The sequence below is a fragment of the Aphelocoma coerulescens genome, chromosome 6 (genome assembly GCF_041296385.1).
Source record: "Aphelocoma coerulescens isolate FSJ_1873_10779 chromosome 6, UR_Acoe_1.0, whole genome shotgun sequence".
Classification (NCBI taxonomy): domain Eukaryota; kingdom Metazoa; phylum Chordata; class Aves; order Passeriformes; family Corvidae; genus Aphelocoma; species Aphelocoma coerulescens.
Window position 1 is genome coordinate 32,854,205 of NC_091020.1, and position 13,286 is coordinate 32,867,490.

General features: G+C 58.7%; 1 protein-coding gene across 1 annotated transcript in view; it reads left to right on the top strand.

The window, feature by feature from the left end:
- LOC138112899 (deleted in malignant brain tumors 1 protein-like) overlaps positions 1-13,286 on the top strand; it is a 28,555-nt gene that overhangs the window by 7,617 nt on the left and 7,652 nt on the right. The window contains exons 11-28 of the mRNA XM_069020492.1: positions 413-892; positions 1,314-1,355; positions 2,127-2,438; positions 2,902-2,943; positions 3,399-3,710; positions 4,102-4,224; positions 4,818-5,297; positions 5,719-5,760; positions 6,532-6,843; positions 7,307-7,348; positions 7,804-8,115; positions 8,507-8,629; positions 9,223-9,702; positions 10,124-10,165; positions 10,937-11,248; positions 11,712-11,753; positions 12,209-12,520; positions 12,912-13,034. Of these exons, the coding sequence (XP_068876593.1) occupies positions 413-892; positions 1,314-1,355; positions 2,127-2,438; positions 2,902-2,943; positions 3,399-3,710; positions 4,102-4,224; positions 4,818-5,297; positions 5,719-5,760; positions 6,532-6,843; positions 7,307-7,348; positions 7,804-8,115; positions 8,507-8,629; positions 9,223-9,702; positions 10,124-10,165; positions 10,937-11,248; positions 11,712-11,753; positions 12,209-12,520; positions 12,912-13,034 (3,933 nt within the window). The remainder of the gene's footprint in view (positions 1-412; positions 893-1,313; positions 1,356-2,126; positions 2,439-2,901; positions 2,944-3,398; positions 3,711-4,101; positions 4,225-4,817; positions 5,298-5,718; positions 5,761-6,531; positions 6,844-7,306; positions 7,349-7,803; positions 8,116-8,506; positions 8,630-9,222; positions 9,703-10,123; positions 10,166-10,936; positions 11,249-11,711; positions 11,754-12,208; positions 12,521-12,911; positions 13,035-13,286) is intronic.

The window sequence follows — 13,286 nt, forward strand, 5'->3', positions numbered from 1 at the left end:
TGAGTCCAGGAGCTCTGCAGCCAGTGCTGGCTCAATGAAACTCTTTGCAGAGGGATTGCCTCTCACTGCAACCAGCAGCAACATCTGTCTGCCTTAAGCGCCTCAATTCCTGCATGGCTACTACCAGAACGATTTGCTAGACATGCTCTGGCAATGGGGATGTGGCTGCAGGAAAGAAAGCTACTGCCTTAAATGTTTTGAACTTCAGGAGAGGTCTCTGTATGCACAGGGCTCCTGTGTGAAACAGAGAAGTCAAGATGCTCATTTCAGAGGAGTGAAAGAGCTCTACAGGATGTCATAGGAGTCATAGGACAGGGGCTCCTACAAAGTGGGCTACTCTGAGCTGCAGGACATGTGCCGACTCTCTTTGGAACCTTTAGCATTGACACCAAATTCTTCCTTGCATCCATAGCTCCAGTGCCCACCAGAGCCAGGCCATATTCCACAGGTAAGTCCAGCCCCCAGCCCCATCGCTGGCCTTGCAGCAGCCACGCAGGCTCCCTGTTGCAGTGGCCCCTGTGGGGACAGCAGAGTGCCGGGCTGGAGCGAGCTCGTCCTTGTGCCTTGTGCCGTGTGCCAGGGGCCAGCATGCGGCTGTCGGGCGGCAGGAACGGCTGCGAGGGCCGCGTGGAGCTGTACGACGGCAGCACGTGGGGGACGGTGTGTGACGACCAGTGGGACCTGCAGGATGCCCAGGTGGTGTGCCGGCAGCTGGGCTGTGGCCAGCCCGTGGCTGCGCTGGACACTGCGCACTTCGGCCTGGGCTCCGGCCGCATCTTCCTGGACGACGTGCAGTGCCGCGGGGACGAGCCCTCCCTGCGGATGTGCCGGCACAGCGGCTGGGGCGTGCACAACTGCGCGCACGTGGAGGATGCCGGTGTCATCTGTGCAGGTGAGTGGCCAGCAGACACCACCAGCTCTCCAGCAGGTCACGCTGGACGGTTTTAGGTGTCATCCATTGGAAGCAGCCATGCAGAGCCGGGGCAGAGAGGAGAGGCTGGGGTCTTCTGCTGCCTGGTGCTAAAACACGTGTCATGCAAAATGCCCATTTTTGCACAGAGAGGGCAGAGCAGGCTCTCCTGTCTCACAGGTGGAGGTGCTCCATGCGGTTGCAAAGAGCAGGTTGGTGGGATCACAGCACGGGCTGCACTGGGGATATGTCAGGCTGGTGTCTGGATAGGTCAATGGCAGGACCTCCATGACCTTTCCTCGCTTTAGTCCTTGAGCTTAGCCTTTCCATGTCCATGTCCATCGCCTGCCACAAGCTTGCTGCCTTTAGTGCTCTTTCATTCACTCCATTTTTTTCCTTGCAGCCGCCAATCCAACCCCTCCTGCTCAATGGCCGTACACAACAGGTAATTCCTGCCCCCCAGCATCTTCCCGGCTTTACAGGGAGCCCCATCCTGGCACAAGAGGAGAAGAGAGGGGGTCTGCTGGGCTGAGCCTGCTCAATGCAGTGTTGCTGCTTCCTCCTGCCCACAGCAGAGGGTCTTGTCATTTGAGGGCTTCTGCCAGGGAGGATCTGAGCCCCAGCAGAAGGGCAGGTGCAATGGTGCTGAGTCCAAGCCCTGGTCTGCCAGACACTCCATGGCTCCTGGCTGTAGGGCAGCAAGTCTGAAGTGGATTGGAGCAATCCCTTCCCTCAAGCCCATGTGCTTGCCAGGCTACCCAAGACCCAGGTATCTGTCCTGATGCCAGGTCATGCCTGCTGCTTTGCAACCATCAAGCAGAGGTGCCTAGTCAGAGGTGCCTAGTCCCTCATGGATACCCTGTCAGGCCCCATAGATTCAAACATCTGCAGGGTGCAGGAGTGGTACCCCTCAGGGGACGTCCCATGATCATGGTGTGCGGAAAGGCCTTTTCAGCAAATGCCCCCAATGCTCTGAGCAGCTCACAGTACCCCCAGGCTGTTTGCACAGGATTCCCCAGCAGATCCTTGCTCATGATGCAGCAGCCTTCTACAAACCAGGGGTCTTTGCTGTGTCAATAGCCTTCTTCAGTCTCTTTAGATCTGCACACCTCAAATCAAAGTCACTGTGGCCAAATCTCCAAAAGAGTTGTGGAGGTGGCGGCTATGGATGTTGGGGAACTGGAAGCCTGACCTTGTGCCTTGTGCCGTGTGCCAGGGGCCAGCGTGCGGCTGTTGGGCGGCAGGAACGGCTGCGAGGGCCGCGTGGAGCTGTACGACGGCAGCACGTGGGGGACGGTGTGTGACGACCAGTGGGACCTGCAGGATGCCCAGGTGGTGTGCCGGCAGCTGGGCTGTGGCCAGCCCGTGGACGCCCCGCACGACGCTCGCTTCGGCCTGGGCTCCGGCCGCATCTTCCTGGACGACGTGCAGTGCCACGGGGACGAGCCCTCCCTGCAGATGTGCCGGCACAGCGGCTGGGGCGTGCACAACTGCGCGCACGTGGAGGATGCCGGTGTCATCTGTGCAGGTGAGTGGCCAGCAGACACCAAGGCCCTTGTGTGCATCATTCTAATAGGGTTCTGGGTCTGTCCTCTGGGAACGGCCGAGCTGAGTTCTCCTGGTACAGCCAGGGCAGAGACGAGCCTTGGTATCTTCTGCCTCCTGGGGTTGAAGCCTGAGTGATGCAAAATCCCCAGTTTTGCTCAGAGACGGGACACCAGATTTTCCACACTTCCTGCTATAGGCACTAAATGAGTTTGTAAAGAGCTGGAGTGCAGGATTGTTCTTTGGGGAGGATGGGGCAGGACTGGCGACAGGTCAGGCTGGTATCAGGATAGGAGGAAAGGCAGGACCCAAGCTCTCTTCCCCCGTTAGTCCTGCACCATGAATCCATTCTCATATCCATGTCCATGTTTACATCCAAGTCCATAAACTGCCACAAGACTGATGCACTCACTGCCATTGCATTCACTCCCTCTTCTTCCTTCCAGTTGCCAATCCAACCCCTCCTGCTCAATGGCCGCTCACAACAGGTAAGTCCTGCTCACCCAGCTTATGTCCAGTTTTGCAGTGAGGCCCAACCTGGCACAAGAAGAGAACAGGGGAGTGCAATGGGGCTGATCCTGCTCAGTGCAAGGCTGCTGGTCCCCTCTTCCCGTGACTACTCCAGGCTGCATGAGTGGTCCCCCAGAAGGGTTGGTTCACTCTCAAGGGTTGCAAAGGGTTTTTCTGGAAATGCCTCAGTGAATCAATGACTTCCGCACCCAGGAAGCTTCAACAGGACACCAACAGCTGCCTGGACAGGTGGAGACTGATGTCTGAACGCCTGGAGTCTATCCTCAGTTAAAATCCCCCACCAAGCCACTTTGGCTCTGCACTAGCCCAGCTCATGGTCACTGGGGCAAAATCTGCAAAACGGTTGGGAAGTCTGGGGCTCCGGGAGCTGGGGCGGTGGAAGCCTGACCTTGTGCCTTGTGCCGTGTGCCAGGGGCCAGCGTGCGGCTGTCGGGCGGCAGGAACGGCTGCGAGGGCCGCGTGGAGCTGTACGACGGCAGCACGTGGGGGACGGTGTGTGACGACCAGTGGGACCTGCAGGATGCCCAGGTGGTGTGCCGGCAGCTGGGCTGTGGCCAGCCCGTGGACGCCCCGCACAACGCTCACTTCGGCCTGGGCTCCGGCCGCATCTTCCTGGACGACGTGCAGTGCCGCGGGGACGAGCCCTCCCTGCAGATGTGCCGGCACAGCGGCTGGGGCGTGCACAACTGCGCGCACGTGGAGGATGCCGGTGTCATCTGTGCAGGTGAGTGGCCAGCAGACACCAAGGCCTTTGTGTGCATCATTCTAAGAGGGTTCCGGGTCTGTCCACTGGGAATACTCATGCTGAGTTCCCTTGGTACAGCCAGGGCCGAGGTGAGGCTAGGGTCTTCTGCCGCCTTGGGCTGAAGTTGATGTCATGCAAAAACCCCGTTTTTGCTCAGAGATGGAACAGCAGACTCCCCACACCTCCTGCTGTTGGCGTCCAGTGAGGGGGCAAAGGGCAAGATTGAGGGAGGATGGGGCAGGACTGGGAGCAAGTCAGGCTGCAGTCAGGTTGAGAAAGTAGTAGGAAAGAGCTCCACGCTCTCCTGGCATTAGTTCTGCAGCTCTGCTTTTCATTGCCATTGCCACTGAACTCATCACGTCCCTAACAGACACATCCAGCCCTCTGGAAATGACCACCACACAGCCATCCCCTGCCACACCCAAGGTGTCCACCCCTGCACTGGCAACCTCCACAGAGACAATGGCTACCACAGCAAAGAGCAGCACACCAGGTAACCCCATCCGCTCTCACTCACTGCTCTCCCTACTGCTCCTGATCTCCTTCCTCTCCCACAGCTGATTGCACTGCAGGGAGTCTCCCAGCCCTGGGCCTCACCAGTTAGGCCACCACAAACTAAAGTGAGGGTGCAAATACAGCATGAGGAAGAGCTGGTGAATGGGGCAGCTGTGCTTTGAGTCCAGGAGCTCTGCAGCCAGTGCTGGCTCAATGAAACTCTTTGCAGAGGGATTGCCTCTCACTGCAACCAGCAGCAACATCTGTCTGCCTTAAGCGCCTCAATTCCTGCATGGCTACTACCAGAACGATTTGCTAGACATGCTCTGGCAATGGGGATGTGGCTGCAGGAAAGAAAGCTACTGCCTTAAATGTTTTGAACTTCAGGAGAGGTCTCTGTATGCACAGGGCTCCTGTGTGAAACAGAGAAGTCAAGATGCTCATTTCAGAGGAGTGAAAGAGCTCTACAGGATGTCATAGGAGTCATAGGACAGGGGCTCCTACAAAGTGGGCTACTCTGAGCTGCAGGACATGTGCCGACTCTCTTTGGAACCTTTAGCATTGACACCAAATTCTTCCTTGCATCCATAGCTCCAGTGCCCACCAGAGCCAGGCCATATTCCACAGGTAAGTCCAGCCCCCAGCCCCATCGCTGGCCTTGCAGCAGCCACGCAGGCTCCCTGTTGCAGTGGCCCCTGTGGGGACAGCAGAGTGCCGGGCTGGAGCGAGCTCGTCCTTGTGCCTTGTGCCGTGTGCCAGGGGCCAGCATGCGGCTGTCGGGCGGCAGGAACGGCTGCGAGGGCCGCGTGGAGCTGTACGACGGCAGCACGTGGGGGACGGTGTGTGACGACCAGTGGGACCTGCAGGATGCCCAGGTGGTGTGCCGGCAGCTGGGCTGTGGCCAGCCCGTGGCTGCGCTGGACACTGCGCACTTCGGCCTGGGCTCCGGCCGCATCTTCCTGGACGACGTGCAGTGCCGCGGGGACGAGCCCTCCCTGCGGATGTGCCGGCACAGCGGCTGGGGCGTGCACAACTGCGCGCACGTGGAGGATGCCGGTGTCATCTGTGCAGGTGAGTGGCCAGCAGACACCACCAGCTCTCCAGCAGGTCACGCTGGACGGTTTTAGGTGTCATCCATTGGAAGCAGCCATGCAGAGCCGGGGCAGAGAGGAGAGGCTGGGGTCTTCTGCTGCCTGGTGCTAAAACACGTGTCATGCAAAATGCCCATTTTTGCACAGAGAGGGCAGAGCAGGCTCTCCTGTCTCACAGGTGGAGGTGCTCCATGCGGTTGCAAAGAGCAGGTTGGTGGGATCACAGCACGGGCTGCACTGGGGATATGTCAGGCTGGTGTCTGGATAGGTCAATGGCAGGACCTCCATGACCTTTCCTCGCTTTAGTCCTTGAGCTTAGCCTTTCCATGTCCATGTCCATCGCCTGCCACAAGCTTGCTGCCTTTAGTGCTCTTTCATTCACTCCATTTTTTTCCTTGCAGCCGCCAATCCAACCCCTCCTGCTCAATGGCCGTACACAACAGGTAATTCCTGCCCCCCAGCATCTTCCCGGCTTTACAGGGAGCCCCATCCTGGCACAAGAGGAGAAGAGAGGGGGTCTGCTGGGCTGAGCCTGCTCAATGCAGTGTTGCTGCTTCCTCCTGCCCACAGCAGAGGGTCTTGTCATTTGAGGGCTTCTGCCAGGGAGGATCTGAGCCCCAGCAGAAGGGCAGGTGCAATGGTGCTGAGTCCAAGCCCTGGTCTGCCAGACACTCCATGGCTCCTGGCTGTAGGGCAGCAAGTCTGAAGTGGATTGGAGCAATCCCTTCCCTCAAGCCCATGTGCTTGCCAGGCTACCCAAGACCCAGGTATCTGTCCTGATGCCAGGTCATGCCTGCTGCTTTGCAACCATCAAGCAGAGGTGCCTAGTCAGAGGTGCCTAGTCCCTCATGGATACCCTGTCAGGCCCCATAGATTCAAACATCTGCAGGGTGCAGGAGTGGTACCCCTCAGGGGACGTCCCATGATCATGGTGTGCGGAAAGGCCTTTTCAGCAAATGCCCCCAATGCTCTGAGCAGCTCACAGTACCCCCAGGCTGTTTGCACAGGATTCCCCAGCAGATCCTTGCTCATGATGCAGCAGCCTTCTACAAACCAGGGGTCTTTGCTGTGTCAATAGCCTTCTTCAGTCTCTTTAGATCTGCACACCTCAAATCAAAGTCACTGTGGCCAAATCTCCAAAAGAGTTGTGGAGGTGGCGGCTATGGATGTTGGGGAACTGGAAGCCTGACCTTGTGCCTTGTGCCGTGTGCCAGGGGCCAGCGTGCGGCTGTTGGGCGGCAGGAACGGCTGCGAGGGCCGCGTGGAGCTGTACGACGGCAGCACGTGGGGGACGGTGTGTGACGACCAGTGGGACCTGCAGGATGCCCAGGTGGTGTGCCGGCAGCTGGGCTGTGGCCAGCCCGTGGACGCCCCGCACGACGCTCGCTTCGGCCTGGGCTCCGGCCGCATCTTCCTGGACGACGTGCAGTGCCACGGGGACGAGCCCTCCCTGCAGATGTGCCGGCACAGCGGCTGGGGCGTGCACAACTGCGCGCACGTGGAGGATGCCGGTGTCATCTGTGCAGGTGAGTGGCCAGCAGACACCAAGGCCCTTGTGTGCATCATTCTAATAGGGTTCTGGGTCTGTCCTCTGGGAACGGCCGAGCTGAGTTCTCCTGGTACAGCCAGGGCAGAGACGAGCCTTGGTATCTTCTGCCTCCTGGGGTTGAAGCCTGAGTGATGCAAAATCCCCAGTTTTGCTCAGAGACGGGACACCAGATTTTCCACACTTCCTGCTATAGGCACTAAATGAGTTTGTAAAGAGCTGGAGTGCAGGATTGTTCTTTGGGGAGGATGGGGCAGGACTGGCGACAGGTCAGGCTGGTATCAGGATAGGAGGAAAGGCAGGACCCAAGCTCTCTTCCCCCGTTAGTCCTGCACCATGAATCCATTCTCATATCCATGTCCATGTTTACATCCAAGTCCATAAACTGCCACAAGACTGATGCACTCACTGCCATTGCATTCACTCCCTCTTCTTCCTTCCAGTTGCCAATCCAACCCCTCCTGCTCAATGGCCGCTCACAACAGGTAAGTCCTGCTCACCCAGCTTATGTCCAGTTTTGCAGTGAGGCCCAACCTGGCACAAGAAGAGAACAGGGGAGTGCAATGGGGCTGATCCTGCTCAGTGCAAGGCTGCTGGTCCCCTCTTCCCGTGACTACTCCAGGCTGCATGAGTGGTCCCCCAGAAGGGTTGGTTCACTCTCAAGGGTTGCAAAGGGTTTTTCTGGAAATGCCTCAGTGAATCAATGACTTCCGCACCCAGGAAGCTTCAACAGGACACCAACAGCTGCCTGGACAGGTGGAGACTGATGTCTGAACGCCTGGAGTCTATCCTCAGTTAAAATCCCCCACCAAGCCACTTTGGCTCTGCACTAGCCCAGCTCATGGTCACTGGGGCAAAATCTGCAAAACGGTTGGGAAGTCTGGGGCTCCGGGAGCTGGGGCGGTGGAAGCCTGACCTTGTGCCTTGTGCCGTGTGCCAGGGGCCAGCGTGCGGCTGTCGGGCGGCAGGAACGGCTGCGAGGGCCGCGTGGAGCTGTACGACGGCAGCACGTGGGGGACGGTGTGTGACGACCAGTGGGACCTGCAGGATGCCCAGGTGGTGTGCCGGCAGCTGGGCTGTGGCCAGCCCGTGGACGCCCCGCACAACGCTCACTTCGGCCTGGGCTCCGGCCGCATCTTCCTGGACGACGTGCAGTGCCGCGGGGACGAGCCCTCCCTGCAGATGTGCCGGCACAGCGGCTGGGGCGTGCACAACTGCGCGCACGTGGAGGATGCCGGTGTCATCTGTGCAGGTGAGTGGCCAGCAGACACCAAGGCCTTTGTGTGCATCATTCTAAGAGGGTTCCGGGTCTGTCCACTGGGAATACTCATGCTGAGTTCCCTTGGTACAGCCAGGGCCGAGGTGAGGCTAGGGTCTTCTGCCGCCTTGGGCTGAAGTTGATGTCATGCAAAAACCCCGTTTTTGCTCAGAGATGGAACAGCAGACTCCCCACACCTCCTGCTGTTGGCGTCCAGTGAGGGGGCAAAGGGCAAGATTGAGGGAGGATGGGGCAGGACTGGGAGCAAGTCAGGCTGCAGTCAGGTTGAGAAAGTAGTAGGAAAGAGCTCCACGCTCTCCTGGCATTAGTTCTGCAGCTCTGCTTTTCATTGCCATTGCCACTGAACTCATCACGTCCCTAACAGACACATCCAGCCCTCTGGAAATGACCACCACACAGCCATCCCCTGCCACACCCAAGGTGTCCACCCCTGCACTGGCAACCTCCACAGAGACAATGGCTACCACAGCAAAGAGCAGCACACCAGGTAACCCCATCCGCTCTCACTCACTGCTCTCCCTACTGCTCCTGATCTCCTTCCTCTCCCACAGCTGATTGCACTGCAGGGAGTCTCCCAGCCCTGGGCCTCACCAGTTAGGCCACCACAAACTAAAGTGAGGGTGCAAATACAGCATGAGGAAGAGCTGGTGAATGGGGCAGCTGTGCTTTGAGTCCAGGAGCTCTGCAGCCAGTGCTGGCTCAATGAAACTCTTTGCAGAGGGATTGCCTCTCACTGCAACCAGCAGCAACATCTGTCTGCCTTAAGCGCCTCAATTCCTGCATGGCTACTACCAGAACGATTTGCTAGACATGCTCTGGCAATGGGGATGTGGCTGCAGGAAAGAAAGCTACTGCCTTAAATGTTTTGAACTTCAGGAGAGGTCTCTGTATGCACAGGGCTCCTGTGTGAAACAGAGAAGTCAAGATGCTCATTTCAGAGGAGTGAAAGAGCTCTACAGGATGTCATAGGAGTCATAGGACAGGGGCTCCTACAAAGTGGGCTACTCTGAGCTGCAGGACATGTGCCGACTCTCTTTGGAACCTTTAGCATTGACACCAAATTCTTCCTTGCATCCATAGCTCCAGTGCCCACCAGAGCCAGGCCATATTCCACAGGTAAGTCCAGCCCCCAGCCCCATCGCTGGCCTTGCAGCAGCCACGCAGGCTCCCTGTTGCAGTGGCCCCTGTGGGGACAGCAGAGTGCCGGGCTGGAGCGAGCTCGTCCTTGTGCCTTGTGCCGTGTGCCAGGGGCCAGCATGCGGCTGTCGGGCGGCAGGAACGGCTGCGAGGGCCGCGTGGAGCTGTACGACGGCAGCACGTGGGGGACGGTGTGTGACGACCAGTGGGACCTGCAGGATGCCCAGGTGGTGTGCCGGCAGCTGGGCTGTGGCCAGCCCGTGGCTGCGCTGGACACTGCGCACTTCGGCCTGGGCTCCGGCCGCATCTTCCTGGACGACGTGCAGTGCCGCGGGGACGAGCCCTCCCTGCGGATGTGCCGGCACAGCGGCTGGGGCGTGCACAACTGCGCGCACGTGGAGGATGCCGGTGTCATCTGTGCAGGTGAGTGGCCAGCAGACACCACCAGCTCTCCAGCAGGTCACGCTGGACGGTTTTAGGTGTCATCCATTGGAAGCAGCCATGCAGAGCCGGGGCAGAGAGGAGAGGCTGGGGTCTTCTGCTGCCTGGTGCTAAAACACGTGTCATGCAAAATGCCCATTTTTGCACAGAGAGGGCAGAGCAGGCTCTCCTGTCTCACAGGTGGAGGTGCTCCATGCGGTTGCAAAGAGCAGGTTGGTGGGATCACAGCACGGGCTGCACTGGGGATATGTCAGGCTGGTGTCTGGATAGGTCAATGGCAGGACCTCCATGACCTTTCCTCGCTTTAGTCCTTGAGCTTAGCCTTTCCATGTCCATGTCCATCGCCTGCCACAAGCTTGCTGCCTTTAGTGCTCTTTCATTCACTCCATTTTTTTCCTTGCAGCCGCCAATCCAACCCCTCCTGCTCAATGGCCGTACACAACAGGTAATTCCTGCCCCCCAGCATCTTCCCGGCTTTACAGGGAGCCCCATCCTGGCACAAGAGGAGAAGAGAGGGGGTCTGCTGGGCTGAGCCTGCTCAATGCAGTGTTGCTGCTTCCTCCTGCCCACAGCAGAGGGTCTTGTCATTTGAGGGCTTCTGCCAGGGAGGATCTGAGCCCCAGCAGAAGGGCAGGTGCAATGGTGCTGAGTCCAAGCCCTGGTCTGCCAGACACTCCATGGCTCCTGGCTGTAGGGCAGCAAGTCTGAAGTGGATTGGAGCAATCCCTTCCCTCAAGCCCATGTGCTTGCCAGGCTACCCAAGACCCAGGTATCTGTCCTGATGCCAGGTCATGCCTGCTGCTTTGCAACCATCAAGCAGAGGTGCCTAGTCAGAGGTGCCTAGTCCCTCATGGATACCCTGTCAGGCCCCATAGATTCAAACATCTGCAGGGTGCAGGAGTGGTACCCCTCAGGGGACGTCCCATGATCATGGTGTGCGGAAAGGCCTTTTCAGCAAATGCCCCCAATGCTCTGAGCAGCTCACAGTACCCCCAGGCTGTTTGCACAGGATTCCCCAGCAGATCCTTGCTCATGATGCAGCAGCCTTCTACAAACCAGGGGTCTTTGCTGTGTCAATAGCCTTCTTCAGTCTCTTTAGATCTGCACACCTCAAATCAAAGTCACTGTGGCCAAATCTCCAAAAGAGTTGTGGAGGTGGCGGCTATGGATGTTGGGGAACTGGAAGCCTGACCTTGTGCCTTGTGCCGTGTGCCAGGGGCCAGCGTGCGGCTGTTGGGCGGCAGGAACGGCTGCGAGGGCCGCGTGGAGCTGTACGACGGCAGCACGTGGGGGACGGTGTGTGACGACCAGTGGGACCTGCAGGATGCCCAGGTGGTGTGCCGGCAGCTGGGCTGTGGCCAGCCCGTGGACGCCCCGCACGACGCTCGCTTCGGCCTGGGCTCCGGCCGCATCTTCCTGGACGACGTGCAGTGCCACGGGGACGAGCCCTCCCTGCGGATGTGCCGGCACAGCGGCTGGGGCGTGCACAACTGCGCGCACGTGGAGGATGCCGGTGTCATCTGTGCAGGTGAGTGGCCAGCAGACACCAAGGCCCTTGTGTGCATCATTCTAATAGGGTTCTGGGTCTGTCCTCTGGGAACGGCCGAGCTGAGTTCTCCTGGTACAGCCAGGGCAGAGACGAGCCTTGGTATCTTCTGCCTCCTGGGGTTGAAGCCTGAGTGATGCAAAATCCCCAGTTTTGCTCAGAGACGGGACACCAGATTTTCCACACTTCCTGCTATAGGCACTAAATGAGTTTGTAAAGAGCTGGAGTGCAGGATTGTTCTTTGGGGAGGATGGGGCAGGACTGGCGACAGGTCAGGCTGGTATCAGGATAGGAGGAAAGGCAGGACCCAAGCTCTCTTCCCCCGTTAGTCCTGCACCATGAATCCATTCTCATATCCATGTCCATGTTTACATCCAAGTCCATAAACTGCCACAAGACTGATGCACTCACTGCCATTGCATTCACTCCCTCTTCTTCCTTCCAGTTGCCAATCCAACCCCTCCTGCTCAATGGCCGCTCACAACAGGTAAGTCCTGCTCACCCAGCTTATGTCCAGTTTTGCAGTGAGGCCCAACCTGGCACAAGAAGAGAACAGGGGAGTGCAATGGGGCTGATCCTGCTCAGTGCAAGGCTGCTGGTCCCCTCTTCCCGTGACTACTCCAGGCTGCATGAGTGGTCCCCCAGAAGGGTTGGTTCACTCTCAAGGGTTGCAAAGGGTTTTTCTGGAAATGCCTCAGTGAATCAATGACTTCCGCACCCAGGAAGCTTCAACAGGACACCAACAGCTGCCTGGACAGGTGGAGACTGATGTCTGAACGCCTGGAGTCTATCCTCAGTTAAAATCCCCCACCAAGCCACTTTGGCTCTGCACTAGCCCAGCTCATGGTCACTGGGGCAAAATCTGCAAAACGGTTGGGAAGTCTGGGGCTCCGGGAGCTGGGGCGGTGGAAGCCTGACCTTGTGCCTTGTGCCGTGTGCCAGGGGCCAGCGTGCGGCTGTCGGGCGGCAGGAACGGCTGCGAGGGCCGCGTGGAGCTGTACGACGGCAGCACGTGGGGGACGGTGTGTGACGACCAGTGGGACCTGCAGGATGCCCAGGTGGTGTGCCGGCAGCTGGGCTGTGGCCAGCCCGTGGACGCCCCGCACAACGCTCACTTCGGCCTGGGCTCCGGCCGCATCTTCCTGGACGACGTGCAGTGCCGCGGGGACGAGCCCTCCCTGCAGATGTGCCGGCACAGCGGCTGGGGCGTGCACAACTGCGCGCACGTGGAGGATGCCGGTGTCATCTGTGCAGGTGAGTGGCCAGCAGACACCAAGGCCTTTGTGTGCATCATTCTAAGAGGGTTCCGGGTCTGTCCACTGGGAATACTCATGCTGAGTTCCCTTGGTACAGCCAGGGCCGAGGTGAGGCTAGGGTCTTCTGCCGCCTTGGGCTGAAGTTGATGTCATGCAAAAACCCCGTTTTTGCTCAGAGATGGAACAGCAGACTCCCCACACCTCCTGCTGTTGGCGTCCAGTGAGGGGGCAAAGGGCAAGATTGAGGGAGGATGGGGCAGGACTGGGAGCAAGTCACGCTGCAGTCAGGTTGAGAAAGTAGTAGGAAAGAGCTCCACGCTCTCCTGGCATTAGTTCTGCAGCTCTGCTTTTCATTGCCATTGCCACTGAACTCATCACGTCCCTAACAGACACATCCAGCCCTCTGGAAATGACCACCACACAGCCATCCCCTGCCACACCCAAGGTGTCCACCCCTGCACTGGCAACCTCCACAGAGACAATGGCTACCACAGCAAAGAGCAGCACACCAGGTAACCCCATCCGCTCTCACTCACTGCTCTCCCTACTGCTCCTGATCTCCTTCCTCTCCCACAGCTGATTGCACTGCAGGGAGTCTCCCAGCCCTGGGCCTCACCAGTTAGGCCACCACAAACTAAAGTGAGGGTGCAAATACAGCATGAGGAAGAGCTGGTGAATGGGGCAGCTGTGCTTTGAGTCCAGGAGCTCTGCAGCCAGTGCTGGCTCAATGAAACTCTTTGCAGAGGGATTGCCTCTCACTGCAA